A 20091-nucleotide genomic window follows, 5' to 3' on the forward strand; every position below is an offset into this window, starting at 1 on the left:
GTGAGGCAGCAGTGCTATCCGCTGTGAGACTGTGCTGCCTCAAAATATGCTGTGCCCCTCCGTGAATGATGAGCCCAAGGGGCTGGAAGCATTGACTGCTGGTTAATGTGGTTCTGTTATCTTGTCCATTTAAACAGAGATCCACGACCTCCGACCTCACCCAGGTCAGATAGAAGTAGCTGCTCGTTTTCGGTCACTCTTGCATTCTGATGTTCATCCATCTGAAATCTCAGGTAAAGCACTGTCTCATTGTAACAATTCAGTGGCTGTTTGAAAGGTCTCTGGGACTCTAACCTTCTAACTGTATGCTCCTCCCATAGAGAGCCACAGGTTTTGTGACCACATTCAGGATCCCTACACCCTACGCTGCTGCCCTCAGGTAGAAATTACAAACACTACGACTGATTTCTATAAATCTTACATCACTGTAAACCAAGTCTGAGTGTGATATATTGCACATTTCTCCTGATATGAGCTTCCTCTCTTCCAGGTTCATGGTGTGGTCAATGATACGATTGCATTTGTGAAGACGATTTTGGTGACGGAGATGAACAGTGTCACTGATAACCCAGTATCCTTTAGTGAGGCTAACCGCTTTGCAGTATCAGGCCTGCCTGCTATCCTCACAGAATGACTTCAGTATATTCAGTTAATAAACAATAAAATTAGTGAACAGTAACATAAAGAATTTTAGAATCCTTACAGTGCAGAAGAGGTTAATTGGCCCATCAAGTCTGCAACTGACTCTCTGACAGAGTAACTTACCCAGCTGCCTTCCCCCACCCTATCCCCGTAACCCCACACATTTACCACCTAACCTACACATCTTGGGACACTAAGGGGCGATTTAGCATGGCTATTCCACCTAACCTACATATCTTTGGACTGTGGGAGGAAACCGGAGCACCCAGAGGAAACCCATGCAGACACGGGGAGAATGTGCAAACTCCACACAGACAGTGACCCAAAGCCAGAATTGAACCCAGGCCCCTGGTGCCACCCTTGTCCTCAGTGCTTATTTAGGTGTCAGCTTTTACTCCTGAACCATTGGAGACCATGGGTTGAAGTTTTATGCTGTCGCTTTTCTATGTTCTAAGACTCACTTCGGAGACCGAAATGCAAAATCCAGGCTGGCACTGCGGTGCGGTACTAAGGGAGTGCAGCATTGTTGCAGATGCCATCTTTTGGAAGAGACATTTAAGCAAAGCCTCCATGTCCCATGGCACCATTGAAAGAAACATCAAGGAATTATCCCAGTATCTTGGCCAATGTTCATCCCTTAACCAACATCAGAACAACAGGTTATCTGTTACCTCACTGCTGTTAGGGACTTCCTGTGCACTATTTGGCTGCCAGTATTTCTACATTAAACAGGGATTATTTTGAAAAGCAGTTCACTGGCTGTGAAGTATTTTGAGATATTCTGAGATCATGAAATATGCAATATAAATGCCCGTTTTCTTTTCTAATATTTATCTCAGATTGCACCCACGGCATGGTGGCACAGTGCTTGGCACTGCTGCCTCACAGCGCCAGGGACCTGGATTTGATTCCCGGCTCGGGTCACTGTCTGTGCGGAGTTTGCACATTCTCCCTGTGTCTGCATGGGTTTCCTCCGGGTGCTCCGGTTTCATAGAAATCATAGAAACCCTACAGTACAGAAAGAGGCCATTCGGCCCATCGAGTCTGCACCGACCACAATCCCACCCAGGCTCTACCCCCATATCCCTACATATTTTACCCACTAATCCCTCTAATCTATGCATCCCAGGACACTAAGCAGCAATTTTAACATGGCCAATCAACCTAACCCGCACATCTTTGGACTGTGGGAGGAAACCGGAGCACCTGGAGGAAACCCACGCAGACACGAGAAGAATGTGCAAATTCCACACAGTGACCCAAGCCGGGAATCGAACCCAGGTCCCTGGAGCTGTGAAGCAGCAGTGCTAACCACTGTGCTACCGTGCCGCAGTCCAAAGATGTGGGGGTTAGGTGGATTGGCCATGCTAAATTGCCCCTTAATTGTCAGGCAGACTAGCAGGGTAAATATGAGAGGTTACAGGGATAGGGCCTGGGTGGGATTGTGGTCGGTGCAGATGGGCCGAATGGCCTTTTTCAGCATTGTAGGGATTCTATGATTCTATATTAGTTGAATGGGATTTTAAAATTGGACACTTAGACTGGCACAGACGTTTAAAGGATTTATTTATAAATACTATGGGATTGGGTGACTAGAAGAACAGAAACTGAAATATTTTTAGCTTTGAAATTCTAGTAAGTTGAGGTTTCAGTGAAGATATTTTGCGTTTGTGTGATTGGGTTCTGGAGGCTGGCTTTAATCAGATTGTGATTCTGCAGGATGGACAATTGAATCATTCTGATGTGACAGTTAACACATGATGAGTATCTTTAGTTTCAGATTATCAATTTGAGACAACATCTGATACTAGCTTCAAACTATTTTTCCAGAGTTTCTTCCGTTTTGAAGGTATTTGGTGTCAGAGGAAAGATGAAAAGGGAAAATGATCTCTAAACTGTCACATCTGATTAATCTTCAATTAACCCATTCGTTGGGAAAGGTTTTTTAATATCCAGATCCCAACCCAGCTTTATTTACAATGGGAGCCTGTTTGCAATGTTCAAAATCAGAAGGCAGTTTTCCCTTAATCAGTTTCCAGATTGTATTTGCACAGAGAGAAGAGATTATTTCATGTGGAAATTTCCACGGGGAATATCCTGCCAAAGTAAGTTTTTAGTCTGCAAAGGACATTTCAGGATTATGTCCCGAAATATCTTGGTTTAAAACAATTCTAAGTGAACAAAAATGCCAGTATCTGAAAAGACACAAGTGACAAAGTCACGAAAATATCGAGATTGATTAGTTGTGTGTCACTTATTTAAAGAACTTTTATACCTTCACTTCTTTATAATAGCCATGCTTTCATTGTATTTTAAAAAGGAAAATGCAACTAATTTTTATGTTCAAAGAATACTTTTCTAAATTTCTTCATGAGGTGGGCATCGTTGGCTGGCCAGCATTTATTGCCCATCCCTAATTTCCATTGAGAAGGTGGTGATGAAAGCTGCCTTCTTGAGCCACTGCAGTCACGGAGATAGGTACCCACAGCGCTGTTAGGGAGGGATCTCCAAGATTTTGACCCAGCGACAGTAAAGCAACAGCCAATATATTTCCAAGTCAGGATGGTGAGTGGCTAAGAAGAGAACTTGAGATGGTGGTGTTCCCATGTATCATCTTCCCTCGTCCTTCTAGATGGTAGTGGTTTGGAATATTCTGACTAAAAAACATTACTGAGTTCCTGCAGTGCATCTTGTAGATGGTACACACAGCTACCACTGTGCGTCAGTGGTGGAGGGAGTTGATGTTGAACATGGTGGATGGGATGCCAAACTGCATTGCCCTGGATGGTGTCGAGCTTCTTGAATGTTGGAGCTGCACCCATGCAGACAAATGGAGAGTATTCCATCACACTCCTGACTTGTGACTTGTAGATTGTGGGCAGGCTTTGAGGAGTCAAGAAGTGAGTTACTGCAGGATTCCCAACCTCTGACCTACCCTTGAAGTCACTGTATTTATGTGGCCAGTTCAGTTTCTGGTTAATGGTAACCCCCAGGATGTTGATAGTGGGGGATTCAGCCATTGAATTGGACGGTTGGATTCCCTGGTCATTGCCCTGTATTTGTGTGATGCGAATGTTACTTTCCAATTATCAGCCCAAGCCTGGATATTGTCCAGGTCTTGCTGCAACAGGTCTTGAGCCAGGAGGTCATGCTGCAAGTGTACAAAACTCCGGTGCGGCCGCATTTGGAGTATTGCATACAGTTTTGGTCGCCGCATTATAGGAAGGATGTGGAAGTGTTGGAAAGGGTGCAGAGGAGATTTACCAGGATATTGCCTGGTATGGTGGGAAAATCGTATGAGGAAAGGCTGAGGGGCTTGAGGTTGTTTTCGTTAGAGAGAAGAAGGTTAAGAGGTGACTTAATAGAAACATAGAAAAACTACAGCACAAACAGGCCCTTCAGCCCCACAAGTTGTGCCGAACATATCCCCACCTTCTAGACCTACCTATATCCCTCCATCCTATTAAGCTCCATGTACTCATCCAGGAGTCTCTTAAAAGACCCTATTGAGTTTGCCGCCACCACCACTGACGGCAGCCGATTCCACTTGCCCACCACCCTCTGAGTGAAAAACTTACCCCTAACATCTCCCCTGTACCTACCCCCCAGCACCCTAAACCTGTGTCCTCTCGTAGCAGACATTTCCACCCTGGGAAAAAGCCTCTGAGAGTCCACCCGATCTATGCCTCTCAACATCTTATATACCCCTATTAGGTCTCCTCTCATCCTTCGTCTCTCCAAGGAGAAAAGATCGAGCTCCCTCAGCCTATCCTCATAAGGCGTGCCACTCAATCCAGGCAACATCCATGTAAATCTCCTCTGCACCCCTTCAATCTTTTCCACATCCTTCCTGTAATGAGGCGACCAGGACTGAGCACAGTACTCCAAGTGGGGTCTGACGAGGGTCTTGTATAGCTGCATCATTATCCCCGGACTCCTAAACTCAATCCCTCGATTGACAAAGGCCAGCACACCATACGCCTTCTTAACCACCTCCTCCACCTGCGGGGCCGATTTTAATAGAGGCATACAAGATGATCAGAGGATTAGATAGGGTGGATAGTGAGAGCCTTTTTCCTCGGATGGTGATGGCTAGCACGAGGGGACATAGCTTTAAATTGAGGGGTGATAGATATAGGACAGATGTTAGAGGTAGGTTCTTTACTCAGAGAGTAGTAAGGGTGTGGAATGCCCTGCCTGCAGCAGTAGTGGACTCGCCAACATTAAGAGCATTCAAATGGTTATTGGATAAACATATGGATGACATTGGAATAGTGTAGATTAGATGGGCTTTAGATTGGTTTCACAGGTTGGCGCAACATTGAGGGCTGAAGGGCCTGTACTGCGCTGTAATGTTCTATGTTCTATTGGACATGGACTGCTTCAGTATCTGAGGAATTGTGAATGGTGCTGAACATTGTGCAATCATCGGCAAACATCCCCACTTCTGACCTTATGATGGAGGGAAGGTCATTGATGAAGCAGCTGAAGATGGCTGGGCCTAGGACACGACCCTGAAGAACTCCTGCAGTGATGCTCTGGAGCTGAGATGACTGACCCTCCAACATCCACAATCATTTTCTTAGTTTACAAGATTTTAAATTTCAGAAATGAGGACCAAGAAATGATTGTGGTAATATTGACCATCACTTAACTCATTCACATGGCATTTTTTAGCCTATGTTATCAGAGAAATATTATTTGTGAACACAAAAGGTATTTATTAATAAGAATTGTACAGCAGCCTCATGTCTGTAGCTAGCTCCTAAAGTGACCCTGCCGAGGGCCCCCCTCACCGTGGGGTGATTCCACACCCTGAGTCCTGATTGGTCACACAGGCCATGTGATCCTTACTCTGCTGTGTTGCTCTTGAAGGGACAATCACCACAAATAGCCCCCTGGCTGTGGAAAAAGAGAATCTTGTAGGAAAACTGGGGCTTTGTTTCGTCCCCTCCCGCGCCCACACCCCCCATCTCTCCCTCCGTCCCACCCGGGTGATCTTGCTGACACCCCCACCTCCCACAACCTCCAACCCAACCCCCCCCAGCCCCACCACCCCCCCCTCAACCTTAAACATCCAACACTGTTACCGACAGTCATTTGTAGGCCATTATTATGGCGGCAGTCTCATCAGCAATAATCTTGAAGTGTTTCTAATTGTGATCATATCTACAATGGACAGACTGACATGTGTGGCTTGTCTCCTTGTCACTTCTGCAGGCCCTTGACTATCTGGCGATTGGTGTTCACGAACTCGCATCAATCAGTGAGAGGAGGATCGAAAGGCTGTGTAACCCGTCCCTGAGTGAACTGCCTGCTTTTCTGATCAAAGACGGAGGTCTGAACTGTGGCTTTATGATGGCTCACTGCACAGCAGCTGCATTAGGTATTTACTTACTGCGGAATTGTGACAGACACTAACTCAAAAACATCTCATTAATCTCCTCACACAGCAACTGTAGATAATGGAAGCATGGAATAATTCACCTCAATTATAATCTGAATCATGGCACAGGATTTTTCTGTGAGTTTCCCGACCCCCAACAAAGGGGTCCAAAGAGTGTTCTTAGCTTGTACATGCTGGGAGCCAGGCCAGGGGCCAATATTTACCCAGGGAGCCGGCCTCTATCCATAAGGACTGAGGCTGATAGCCCACTCAAAGAAAGTCTCAGAACATCGGCAGCTCCACCGCGAGGTGTAAGCACAGCTGAGGCAGGTCGGAGGTTGTGTGGGTGCCTCGAGGATTGAAGATCATGGCTGTTTAGAGAGGAACCCATCCATGAGCAGCGTCTGTTGTGGTGCAGTGTTTGCTGCTGGTGGTCCCGTCTTTGGGGAATGAAACCTCGGAGTCTTGTGGACCCCCAGCTTTAGGTCCTGCTGCTGGCAAAATGCCCTAAATGGCCCGTGATCGAGACCTTGTGTAGACATTTTGTCTATCGGTCAACAGGGAGCCTGATCTGTGTTCCCGCCTGTCCGGGGAAAGCTACCCCAGAAATGAGGATGAGTCGGGGACCTCACAAGGCATCACAAGAAATAGGAGCAGGTGTTGTCCATTCGGCCCCTCTAATCTGTTCCGTCATTGAATAGGACATAGCTGATCTGATTGTGGTTTTAACTCTACTTTGCTGCCTGTCTTCATTACCCATAACTCATATTGTCAATTAGAAATCTGTCTAATTCTCAGCCCTGAATATATTTAATCACACAGCCTTCACTGCTCACTGGGGAGCCGAATTCTAAACACTGATAACCCTCTGAGAGACAAAGTTCCTGCTCATCTCCATCTTGTACAGGAGACCCCTTATTTTTAAACTATTTCCGGGTCTAGGTTCCCTCACGAGGGGAAACATCATCTCAGCATCTACCCTGTCGAGCCGCCATCAGAATTTTGTATGTTTCAATAAGATCACCCCTCATTCTTCTAAATGCTGATGAGTATAGGCCTAACATCATAGAATCCGTACAGTGCAGAAGAGGCCATTTGGTCTATCGAACCTGCACAGGCTCTCTGACAGAGTATCTTTCCCAGCCCCTCTCCCCTATCTCTGTAATTCCACACATTTAGCATCTAACCTTGACATCTTGGGACACTAAAGGGCAATTTACCATGGCCAATTCACCTAACCTGCACATCTCTGGACTGTGGAGGAAACTGGAGCACTGAAAGGAAGCCCATGCAGACACGCGGAGAACGTGCAAACTTCACGCAGATAGTCACCCAAGACGGGAATTGAACCCGGGTCCCTGGCGCTGTGAGGCAGCAATGCTAACCACTGTGCCAACGTGCTGCACTTACTTAACCTTCCTTCATTAGACAAACCCCCTCATCCTAAGAATCTGAGCTGCCTCCAATGCCAGTATATCCCTCCTTATGTAAGGTGACCAAAACTGTACACAATACTCCAGGTGTGGTCTCACCAATGAAAGGTGCTATAGTAATGCAACTTTTTCCCCTTTTCTTTCTTGTAAAAGATTTCATGATTTTCCTTTATAATTGTTGTGATGATGAACTGTTTAGTATTTACACACACAGCACTGTGAAGCTAAATACTGAGAATATCCAGTCAGCAGGCACTAATTTAACATCTCTCCAGTCTCTGAGAACAAGGTGCTGTGTCATCCATCTTCAGTGGACTCCCTGTCCACCAGCGCTGCCACTGAGGACCATGTCTCGATGGGTGGATGGGCTGCCAGGAAAGCATTGAGGGTTATTGAGCACGTGGAACAAGGTAAACCCAATAGGAGGGAGTAATATTCGATCATGTGATGTACTGAAAGGAGAATGGCTTCTCCGTCCCATCCAGTCCGTAACAATAATCCCCAGTGTCAGAGAATCCCATTGGGACCCCAAACCCAACAGTAACCCAGTATATTTGCTCCACTTGTCTGCTGCTTTAGCCAATTATTATTTCTGGTTGTCGACCCTCCTGGCAATGGAAACACTTCCTTCTTATTTACCTCTCATTCATTTCAACACCGCTATTTTTAGATTTTGTTAAATCATTGTGATTTGGGCATCATTGGCTGGCCAGCCCTTGTTGCCCATCTCTAATCGTCCTTGAGCTGAGTGGCTCGCTAGGACATTTCAGAGGGACAGTTAAGAGTCAATCACATTGCTGTGGCTCTGGAGTCACAGGCCAGACCAGGTAAGGATGGCAGATTTCCTTCCCTAAAGAGCATTAATGAACCAGGTGGGTTTTTACAACATTCAACAATGGTTTCATGGTCACCATTACTGAGACTAACTTTCAATTCTAGATTTATTAACCAAAGTTAAATTCCACAGCTGCCGTGATGGGATTTGAACCATATTCCAGGTCTTTGCATTACACATTCAGAGACATTACCACCATCTCCCCCTGAAATGAACTCTTTCTTTAACCTACTTTTTACTTTTTTTTATTAGTATCACAAGTAGGCTTACATTAACACTGCAATGAAGTTACTGTGAAAATCCCCTAGTCGCCTCTCTGGGTACACTGAGGGAGAATTTAGCATGGCCAATGCACCTAACCAGCATGTCTTTCGGACTGTGGGCAGAAACCAGAGGAAATGCATCCAGACATGGGGAGAACGTGTAAACTCCACACAGACAGTGACCCAAGCTGGGAATTGAACCTGGGTCCCTGGCGCTGTGAGGCAACAGTGCTAACCACTGTGCTACCGTGCCGCCCAAAGAGAATAATTCCAGTTTTTCTCATCCCTGCAGATAACTGACCTACATTAGGGTAATCTAACAGAGCAATTATGTGTCACAGTTCACTCAGGGAGTCTGAGTTACTGTGTCTAGAGCTATGGATAGTGATAGTGGCGACTCCAACTTTCCTTCCATCACATGGCTGAGCGGGAATCTCTCCCACTCTTACCACCACCATTGGCCTGGTTGGAAGGTGTATTATGAATGCACCTTCCTCGGCCATCAAGTCCTGGGGTGGGACTCGAACCCGGAGCTTCAGGCTCAGAGGCAGGGACGCTACCCACTGCACCACAAGACTCTCCTGAGTGGTTATGTGGGGAGATTTACAATTTAGAGATCTCAATTAATAATCCATAGAACACTCAATTAAAACCCATCATGACAGATTGAGAATATTAATTCAGGTTTTTTTTTAAATCTGGAAATGGCAATTTTAAAAAACTGGCATCTTTAAAGTGATTGTCTTAGAACCCCAAAGGGATCACAAATATTCTTTATGGAAGGAAATTTGCTGTCGCTATCTGCTCGATATGTGACTCCAGTCCCATGCCAACATGGTTGAATCTTGACAGTTCTCTGAGGTGGCTAAGCAAAACTTGCAGTTCTAACACCATCTTCCCAGGGCAACAAGAGATGGACAATTAGTGCATCACCCTTATCCTAGGATTAAGTAAAACACTAACTCTCAGTCCAGTGATATTCCATCCTTGAGTTCAAATTCCTTTACAACCTTGTCCTTCTCTGACTCTCTAATCTTGACCAACCCTCTGAGATCCCTGTGTTCCCCCAACTCAGTCTTGCTGCACGTTGCCCGTTGTTGACGCTCTGGAATTCCCTTTCCAAACTTCTCAGCCTCTCTTTCTCTTCTGAGATGCCCCTTCAATCCTACTTCTTTGACCAAGTTTTTGATCACTTGTCATAGTATTTCCTCCTTAGGCCCAGTGCCAGTTTGTTCTTACTAACATTTCTTGGAAAGTTAAAGACAAGACTAGATTAGTTAATGTTTTGATTGACTTCTCAAGTTAACTCCCTGTGTGAACCATTTTCTTCCAGTGCTTGCTATCGAGCTCCTTGCCGCGTGTCAGGGTCTCGAGTTTTTGCGACCACTGCACACAACGGAACCCCTGGAAAGGGTTTATCGGCTGATTCGGTCAGTCGTGAAGTAAGTTATAAATTCTACTCAAACTAAAATCTTTAGAGGAATAAGGAATCAGTGCTGTCTGTGTGCCAAACGGATGCAGCATTTCTGCTCCGTTACTGGTTTTTCAGAATAGACACACTGTGGTCTTCGACAAATAGAGAAGAAAATTGGGCACAGTGTGAACCATGTGGCAAATAAAGAGTTAACAACCCGGGCTCAGAAAGGGAGTGGATAAGCCATTGTTACAGCTCGGAGAGAAGTAACAGAATTGCTCCCTTCTCTGCCACTCAGTTTATCACAACAGGATTTACTCATGAATTTAGTGAGTGTTTACAAATTTAAATGCTGTGACTGTAAAAGACATGATGTGGAGATGCCGGCGTTGGACTTGGGTAAACACAGTAAGAGTTTTAACAACACCAGGTTAAAGTCCAACAGGTTTATTTGGTAGCAAACGTGTAGCATTTGCTACCAAATAAACCTGTTGGACTTTAACCTGGTGTTGTTAAAACTCTTACTGTAAAAGACACACAGACAGGTTTTCTGGATCAGACATGATGAATAAAGAACCAAAGAACAAAGAACAGTACAGCACAGGAAACAGGCCCTTCGGCCCTCCAAGCCTGTGCCGCTCCTTGGTCCAACTAGACCAATCGTTTGTATCCCTCCATTCCCAGGCTGCTCATGTGACTATCCAGGTAAGTCTTAAACGATGTCAGCGTGCCTGCCTCCACCACCCTACTTGGCAGCACATTCCAGGCCCCCACCACCCTCTGTGTAAAAAACATCCCTCTGATGTCTGAGTTATACTTCGCCCCTCTCAGCTTGACCCCTCGTGATCGTCACCTCCGACCTGGGAAAAAGCTTCCCACTGTTCACCCTATCTATACCCTTCATAATCTTGTATACCTCTATTAGATCTCCCCTCATTCTCCGTCTTTCCAAGGAGAACAACCCCAGTCTACCCAATCTCTCCTCATAGCTAAGACCCTCCATACCAGGCAACATCCTGGTAAACCTTCTCTGCACTCTCTCCAATGCCTCCACGTCCTTCTGGTAGTGCGGCGACCAGAACTGGACGCAGTACTCCAAATGTGGCCTAACCAGCGTTCTATACAGCTGCATCATCAGACTCCAGCTTTTATACTCTATACCCCGTCCTATAAAGGCAAGCATACCATATGCCTTCTTCACCACCTTCTCCACCTGTGTTGCCACCTTCAAGGATTTGTGGACTTGCACACCTAGGTCCCTCTGTGTTTCTATACTCCTGATGACTCTGCCATTTATTGTATAACTCCTCCCTACATTATTTCTTAAAGGGCTGCCAATTTAGGACAGAGATGAGGAGGAATTTCTTCTCTGAGGGTTGAGAATCTTTACAACTCCTTTCCACAGAGACCTTGGGGGCAGAGTCCTTGTGTATATTTAAGGCTGAGATGGAAATTTTTGATCAGTAAGGGAATTGGGTTGTGCAGGGAAAGGGCAGGAAAACGGACATAAGGAATGTTGGATCAGTCATGATCCTATAGAATAGTGGAGCAGGCTCGAGAGACCGAATGGCCTACTCCTGTTCCTATTTCTTATGATCTTATGGTCTATTGTTTCGGTCCACTCAATAAATAAAGTCAGTTTTGATAAGAACATGTTTTCGAACATCATTGAATATACTCCAGTTCCCAGTCTAGTACATGGTGTGAGAAGGATATGTTTAATAGGATCTGTGCTCAAATTCCCTTCAATTAAATATTGGGAAGATTGAAGCCATTGTTTTCAGTCCTCACTCCAAACTCCATTCCAGACACCTTCCTTCTCCATGGCAACAGTTGAGAATAAGCCAATCTGTTTGCAACCTTGGTTGGAGCGTCAGAACCTGGGATGAACTTCCGACCTCACTGGTGCCATCACTAAGATATTGCCTCTTTAACATCGCTCAACTTTACCCCATCTTATCTAATCTACTGCTGGAACCCTCATCCATTCCTTTGTTACTTCTGAATGTGACTATTCCAACACGTTCCTGGCCGCTGTCCCAGGTTCTACTCTCTATAAACTTGAGATAATCTAAAACTCTGCTGTCCTTGTCTCAACTCGCAGAAACTCCCTTTTCCCCATCATCCCAATGCTTGTTGACCTACAATGGCTCCCAGTCAGATCTTGATGTTGAAATTCTCATCCTTGCTTTCAAATCTCTCACTGCTCCCTATCTCTGTCATTTCCTCCAGGCCCACAACCCTCCAAGATATCTGCACTCAGAATCACAGGATGACAGAATTGTCACGGTGCAGAAGGAGGTCATTCAACTCATCGTGTCTGCACTGGCTCTCCAAACGAGCATCATGACGTTGTGTCATTCCCCTGCCTTTTCCCTGTACCCCTGCACATTGTTTCTATTCAAATAATCATCGAATGCCCTCCGAATGAAATCATAGAAACCCTACAGTGCAGAAGGAGGCCATTCGGCCCATCGAGTCTGCACCGACCACAATCCCACCCAGGCCCTACCGCCACACATTTTCCCCGCTAATCCCTCTAACCTACGCATCCCAGGACTCTATGGGGCAATTTTTTTAACCTGGCCAATCAACCTAACCCGCACATCTTTGGACTGTGGGAGGAAACCGGAGCACCCGGAGGAAACCCACGCAGACATGAGGAGAATGTGCAAACTCCACACAGACAGTGACCCGAGCCGGGAATCGAACCCGGGACCCTGGAGCTGTGAAGCAGCAGTGCTAACCACTGTGCTACCGTGCCGCCCAGGAATGCCTGGGATTAAACCTGCCTTCACCACAGTCCTGGGCAGAGCATTCCAGACCTGAACCATTCATTGTGCAAAAAAGATTTTCTCTCATCACATTTGCTTATTTTGCAAATCACTTTAAATCTGTGCCCTCTCGTTCTCGATCCTTTTATTAGCAAGAACAGTTTCTCCCTATCTGCTCTGTCTAAGCCCCCTCATGATTTTGAACATCTCTATCAAATCCCCTCTTAGCTTTCCTCTCTCCAAGGAGAATAGTCCCAACCTCTCCAATCTATCCTCACAACTGAAGTTTCTCATCCCTGGAACCATTCTTGTAAACCTCTTCTACATTCTCTCCAATGTGTTCACATCTTTCTGATAGTGCGGCGCCTAGAACTGTGCACAATATTCGAGCTGAGGTTTAACTAGGGTCTGTATAAGTTTCAGCATAATCTCCTTGCTCTTGTACTCGGTCCTTATTAATAAAGCCCAGAACACTATATGCTTGATTAACTGTTCTCTCCACCTGTCCTGCCACCTTCAATGATCTATGCACAGATACACCCAGATCCCTCTGCTCCTGCACCCCCTAAAGAATTTTACCCCTTATTTTATATTGTGTCTCCATGTTCTTCCTAACAAAATGCATCACTTCAGACTTCTCTGCATTAAACTTCATCAGCCACCTATCTGCCCACTCCACCAACCTATTGATGTTCTTTTGAAGTTTTACCCTATCCTCCTCACAGTTTACAATACTTCCAAGTTTAGTGTCATCCACAAACTTTGAAATTATCCCCTATACACCAAGATCTAGATCATTAATCTATATCAGGAAAGAGGCCGAATACAGTCCCCTGGATAAAATTCTTCCCCCAGCTCCCAAAACTATCCATTGACTGTTACTCTCTGTTTACTATTATTCAGCCAATTTTGTATCCACATTACTACTGTCCCTTTTACTCCATGAACTATAGCCTTTCTCAAGTCTGTTGTGTGGCACTGTATCGAATGCCTTCTGAAAGTCCATGTACACCACATCAACAGCATTACCCTCATCAACCCTCTGTTACCTTCCCTTCAGTAAGTTAGTTAAACATGATCTCCTTTAGAAATCCATGCTGTCTCTTCCCAATCAACCCATGTTTTTCCACTAATTCTATCCCAAATAATTGTTTCTAGAAGCTTGCCCACCACTGATGTTAAACTCTGAGAATAAATTCTGTAAGAATGACCACAAATGTGAATTGATATTTATTTTTACATTAGGAGAAGCTCCATTGCTGGTTTCAATATGCCAAGTCAATAACTGTCGTAAATGTTTGATTTATGGGGTAGCACAGTGGTTAGCACTGCTGCCTCACAGCTCCAGGGACCGAGGTTCAATTCCAGGCTTGGGTCACTGTCTGTGTGGAGTTTGCATGTGTCTGCGTCGGTTTCCTCCCACAGTCCAAAGATATGTGGGTTAGGTTGATTGCTAAATTAACCCTTAGTGTCCCGAATTGTAATAGGTTGGAGGGATTAGCAGGGTAGCTAAGGGGGGGATAGGACCTGGGTGGGATTGGTGTCGGTGCAAACTCGATGGGCCGAATGGCCTCCTTCTGCACTGCAGGGAGTCTATGATTCTTATATTGAATGCTGGTCATTTGTTTGGCCAGTGGTTAACTCAGTCCATTAGTTTCTAGTGTTATAGTAAGATTATCACATTTTGCAGCTTCAGCTTCTAAATTAGGTTAAATTAAGGGGGCCATGTGACTTGCTCTATAGTCTACCTTACAGGAAGCCTGGGTGGTGTGATTGTTAGAGATCGACGGAAGGTTTAGATTGTTTTACTGAAGGGAAGGTGCAAGATATTTATGTTTGGAGATAGTGGCAGCAGTCTCTGAGTTCACCGTGTGTAGACCTTGTGTCTCCCAAAATCCCAGAAAAGTGTTGTAGGTATCAGGTTGTATATAGTTGTGCTTTAAACCATCCATTTACTTCTAAGATGGAAGGGAGTTCAGATCAAGAATAGCTCATTAGCATTTCTACATAGATACAAGGTCAAGGTATTCCACATTGCCACGAGGAAGAGGACAGAGGAAGCCATTTTTGAGATCAGGTTACAGGCTTTCCTATGCATCCATGAATATCAGACAGTTTTCTGTGGTCAGCAGAGAGAAAAGGCTGCTTGGCTTTAGTGAGCTGCCACAGTCAAATGTGGGAGGGAGCTGGTCTCTAGTTAATGAGATATATCCTACAAACCATCTAAAGATTCCAGAGATCTGTCCTGGCTTGGCCAGGGAAAAATTAATCATCAGAACAGAAGAAAAGGAAAAATCATTCTCTGTAGTTTAAAGTATGAAATATCTCCAAGATAAAAAAAATTGTGTTTAGAGAATGTTTCTTTCAGTCATCTGTTACAGTAAACGTTCTGGAACATGAAACTTTGTTGTGCCATTCTTTCAGCTAGTAACTGGAAGTAGAAATCTCTTTTTAAAAGCTATTGGTCTCTATTGCGATTGTAACAATCGGCAAGGCACAGTTTTAGGTTTTCAACAGGGGGCAAGAAATGGCCATCATTTTCACCCAATTCTTTCTTGGCCCTTTGCCCCCAGCAAAGGCCAGAGACAAAGATCAACATCACTAACCAATGCTGCAATCTTCCATCAACATTTCCTCTTCAGCCCCTCGCAAGAAATCAAACACAACCCAAATCCTTCAATTATGTTCTGAAACATTGAGTCCTCCCTCTCATGCACCCCATTTGCCTTGTTCTTGTAGGAGCACAACTTCAGTCTTGATTCACACTCCCAAAGTCTTCTCCAAAAGAGAAAATGCTGGAAAATCTCAGCAGGTCTGGCAGCACCTGTAAGGAGAGAAAGGTGCTGATGTTATGAGTCCAGATGACCCTTTGTCAAAGCTAAAAGGCTTTTGGTTCTCTTTTGGTTTCAGATTCCAGCATCCGCAGTAATTTGCTTTTACTCAAAATCTTCTCCCTCCAAGAAAAGTACACTCCTGGCTTCCTGTTTTCAATCTGACCCATTAGCTCAAACTATCCGACTGCTAACCTCTTGATGTCATTAATAGTTCCACTTACCTGAATCAGATTTCCTTTAAGCCTCTGATTCCACAGTGAACACAAGCTGAAGGCATAAAGTCCATCTCTTTAGCTGAGTGACCTTTGATCTTTGTTGTCATTCTCTGATGTATGATTTCCTTCTCATGATGGGGATACTGACATTTTAAACAGTGCTCCAAATGAAACCTCCTAGTAACCATATTTGGGGCTTAGCTGATTTGCAATAGCATCAGGATTGTGGGTTCAATGTCCCTTCCACCTGAGGTAGATTTGGAACCTGCCTCCTTGCCCTGTCTGAGAGTGGGCAGCAATGGCAAAGTGACAGAAAACTGCCAAGAACATGGCTCGCGCTCATACACTGAGCTAAGGACGTGAGTAGGTGACTAACAGCCTCATTGTGGCCCCTAGTTTTGTACTGAACATCCTGGGCCCTGTTCATGTTGCCAATTCCCGACACTGGATTTGAACCTTCAGCTATCAGTGATCAATAGCAGGTTCTTCCACTGTTAGTCTGGACCCACACATTGCCAGACGCTACCATCCTATTCGGTGCACCCCAGCAATCCCTTTCATTATCTTTGCCCCTCGCTGATGGAGTGTTTATTCTTCAGCCTTTCGACAGTTAAGGAAGTTATCTAAAAGATTCAACCAGCCTATCTGCAGCAATGATGGGGTGATAAAAGGGTTTAAGAAACATTCTGTGATACTGAGCTCCAGCAATAAATCCAATATAAAAAATGTAAGTCAGTAGCAAGAGATGTCTGTGTTTTCACCAGTGTGCAGCTTCCTGATTTATACTGTTTCTGCTTTACAGGCCCTTAGTTAGAGATCGATTTATGGCCGGCGATTTTGCAATTGTTCACAAGCTGCTAACTGAAGAAAAGGCAAGTTATCACCACTGTAAACACTGGGAAGCTTTAAACATTCAGGTTAAATCCAATGGGGAGGATTTCTACCATAGCCTCGTACTGACTGAGTGAATTGAACTTCATCTCCAGATATGTGTGATCCATATTTATATGCCTGAACAGTGAGTTGGAAATGTATAACTGATTGTCACAGCGCATCTTGTGTCTTAAGCTGGCAGCAAACTCCTTGCTGGTTCATTCCATCAGTGACTCACTTCATACATTAGACCTGAATTCCTAGCCCACCTTTTGTGTGTGTTTCTGTGTGGGCGTGTGCTTCTGTGCACATGGTTTTTCTGGATGCGTGTGCGATTCTGTGTGTGCGATTCTGTGTGTGCGTGTGCGATTCTGTGTGTGCGTGTGCGATTCTGTGTGTGCGTGTGCGATTCTGTGCGTGCATGTGCGATTCTGTGTGTGCGATTCTGTGCGTGCGTGTGCGATTCTGTGCGTGTTTCTGTGTGCATGTTTTAATTTTCTGCTTTCACAGCCCATCAGTCTGCAGTTAACACCATGACTGAGAATTAATTATGGGTAGCACAGTGGTTAGCACTGCTGTTTCGCAGCGCCAGAGACCTGAGTTCAATTCCCGGCTTGGGTCACTGTCTGTGCAGAGTCTGCACCTTCTCCCCGTGTCTGCGTGGGTTTCCTCCGGGTGCTCCAGTTTCCACCTACAGTCTGAAAAACATGCTGGTTAGGTGCATTGGCCATGCTAAAATTCTCTGTGTACCAAAACAGGCGCTGGAGTGTGGCAACTAGGGGATTTAACACTGCAATGAAGTTACTGTGAAATGTAAGCCTACTTGTGACACTAATAAATAAACTTTCTTTTAATTTGAAAGCAAGGTTTACCTAGAATTGATAGCAGGGGTTAAAATCCTTCAATACATCTGCCTCCCACTTTAACTAGGTGGATTCTGGAAATGGGATTGACTGGATTCATTGTAGCAGGGAGATTATAATTTACACTGAGAATTGGTGGGTCCATGAGTCATACAAGAAATTGCTATAACTGATCATAATAGCTCCACATTGAGTAACCTTCATCCAGGCAGTCTGACAACACATTATCTCCTCGATATATGGCAGTGTTTGAACAATGTGCCAACACAGTGCTGAGAGATTTGAGTTTATCCCAGAGACAGGCAGTGCCAAGTAATTGTGAACGGATTTGTCAATGTTGTTCTAAGTGTCTGTGTGATGATTTTTATTCACAGGTTTGGCAGGAAGTACAACCCTACATGGAACTTTCGAGATCACCTTAAACACCAGAACAGTGAACACATCAATTTCAACAAGAAATTGGGAGCTTGAACAATGAACCACAATGTGATTAGAAATCTCAGTGAAATGTTAATCTCTGAAGTAGACAAGGGAACTGAAGCTATTCGCCTAATTTAGCTGCAATTACCATAGAAACCATCAATTCTGCATCCTAGCAACAACCTCTGGAACTGTTCTTAAATATTCACTTTCAGGGTGTGGGGATTGGCTGGTCTTGCTGACATTAATTACCCAGCACCAGACGTCCTTGGAGATGGCGCTGGGCCTTTTGCTACTTCTATTTGGTATCATTCCTGATCTTTCTGTTTCCCCATTAGTACCAATATTCCCTCTCCTATGATTACATTTTAAATTGAATCCACTTCACCTTGTCCCCATCCACTTGAATATCTCGCATTATAAGAAAGCTTCTCTCTATCACTAAACCTTGAAGGCTGAAGACACGGAAGTTTTTCTGATTTTTCACTTTGACTTCTGACACTATTTCTGCATCAGTGTTTCCTTTTGTGCTCCTTTCTCTCTCTTTATATTGAAGTTGTTACCTGGCCAGGGCACCGTACAGCCTCACACTTGCACACTATCATTAAGACCATCTATTTCCACCTCCTGATCCAGTCCCTACCTCTGCTGCTGAAATCTGTCCATGTCTTTCTGACCTTGAGACTTGTCTATCCTTACACACTCCCGATTACTCTCCCATCTTTCACCTCTGTAAAAATCCAAAACTCTGCTGCCCTTATCCTAAGCCACTCACCTATCATCCCTGTGTTTGTCAACCTACACTGGCTCCTGCTAAAGAAAACAACTCGATTTAAAGAGTCTCATCCTCATTTGAAATTTCTACAGACCTTTCCTCACTAATCTCCTGCAGCCCTATAAACCTCCAAGATATCTGCTCCAATTCCGGCCTCTCCAGCATCCCCGATTGTAATCAGTCCACTGTTAGTTGTCCTGCCTTCAGCTGCCCAGGCCATAAGCTCTGGATTCCATTCTGGAATCTCTCCATCTCTCTGCCCCTCTCCCTCTTAAATGCCTCTTATGTCCTTGACCAAGTTTTAGATTACTTGCCCTAATATCTCCTTATGTGGCTCGGTGGAAAATGTTATTTGATAGCTCACCTGTTAAACACCTTGCGTACTATGTTAAAGGCACTATATAAATGCAGGTAGTTTTTGCCAGTTTGGTTTCCCAGCATGTTTGTGTGATTTGATGCAGTAACAGTTGAATCTGTGATAACTTCCTACAGGAGAAGCACCTTTATTGTGTGAACATGTTCTCCCCCCGCCCCACCCCCCCACCGCCCTTCAACATTTCACCCTCCTTGATTTGATTTATTGTCACATGTATTAACATACAGTGAAAAGTATTGTTTCTTGTGCACTATACAGACAAAGCATACCGTTCGTAGAGAAGGCAAGGAGAGAGTGCAGAATGTAGTGTTACAGTCATAGCTAAGAAAGATCAACTTAATGCAAGGTAGGTTCATTCAAAAGTCTGATGGCAGCAGGGAAGAAGCTGTTCTTGAGTCGGTTGGTCCATTTAATGGATTAAATTTCATCTCCCACATTCCACACAAGTGCAAAATTTGCATAATCCCTTCTTTCGGACCTCATTTGACTTAGTGACTATTCATCTCCTCGCCTGCTTTAATTTTCAATTTTAGCCAAAGCAAATGGCATTTCTCAATTCAGACCATTTATGTAGATAAACCAGTATGGTCCTGACGCAAATCTCCACACACTTGACTCTTACTTGGGGGCGGCACTGAGGTTAGCACTGCTGCCTTACAGCACCAGGGACCTGAGTTCAATTCCGGCCTCTGGTCACTGTCTGTGCAGAGTCTGCACATTCTCCCCATGTCTGCGTGGGTTTCCTCTGGATGCTCCGGTTTCCTCCCACAATCTGAAAGATGTGCTGATTAGGTGCATTGGCCATGCCAAATCCTCCCTCAGTGTACCCGAACAGGCACCAGAGTGTGGCGACTAGGGGATTTTCACAGTAACTTCATTGCAGTGTTAACGTAAGCCTACTTGTGACACTAATAAATAAACTAAACTTTAAACTCAGTATCTGATCCCAGTCCAACATTAGAACCCGTGCACCCCTCCCCCTGCCCCC

At 44.8% G+C, this 20091-nt stretch overlaps 1 protein-coding gene across 1 annotated transcript in view; it reads left to right on the forward strand.

The window, feature by feature from the left end:
• The window catches only part of LOC144507832 (histidine ammonia-lyase-like), a 46851-nt gene extending 28612 nt beyond the window's left edge, over positions 1-18239 (forward strand). Inside the window, exons 10-18 of the mRNA XM_078235176.1 lie at positions 138-233; positions 321-379; positions 491-571; positions 2682-2747; positions 5863-6028; positions 7737-7871; positions 9893-10001; positions 16599-16668; positions 17907-18239. Of these exons, the coding sequence (XP_078091302.1) occupies positions 138-233; positions 321-379; positions 491-571; positions 2682-2747; positions 5863-6028; positions 7737-7871; positions 9893-10001; positions 16599-16668; positions 17907-17954 (830 nt within the window). The 3' untranslated portion in view covers positions 17955-18239. The remainder of the gene's footprint in view (positions 1-137; positions 234-320; positions 380-490; positions 572-2681; positions 2748-5862; positions 6029-7736; positions 7872-9892; positions 10002-16598; positions 16669-17906) is intronic.
• Positions 18240-20091: the final 1852 nt, after the last annotated feature.

This window comes from Mustelus asterias, chromosome 19 (genome assembly GCF_964213995.1).
Source record: "Mustelus asterias chromosome 19, sMusAst1.hap1.1, whole genome shotgun sequence".
NCBI lineage: Eukaryota > Metazoa > Chordata > Chondrichthyes > Carcharhiniformes > Triakidae > Mustelus > Mustelus asterias.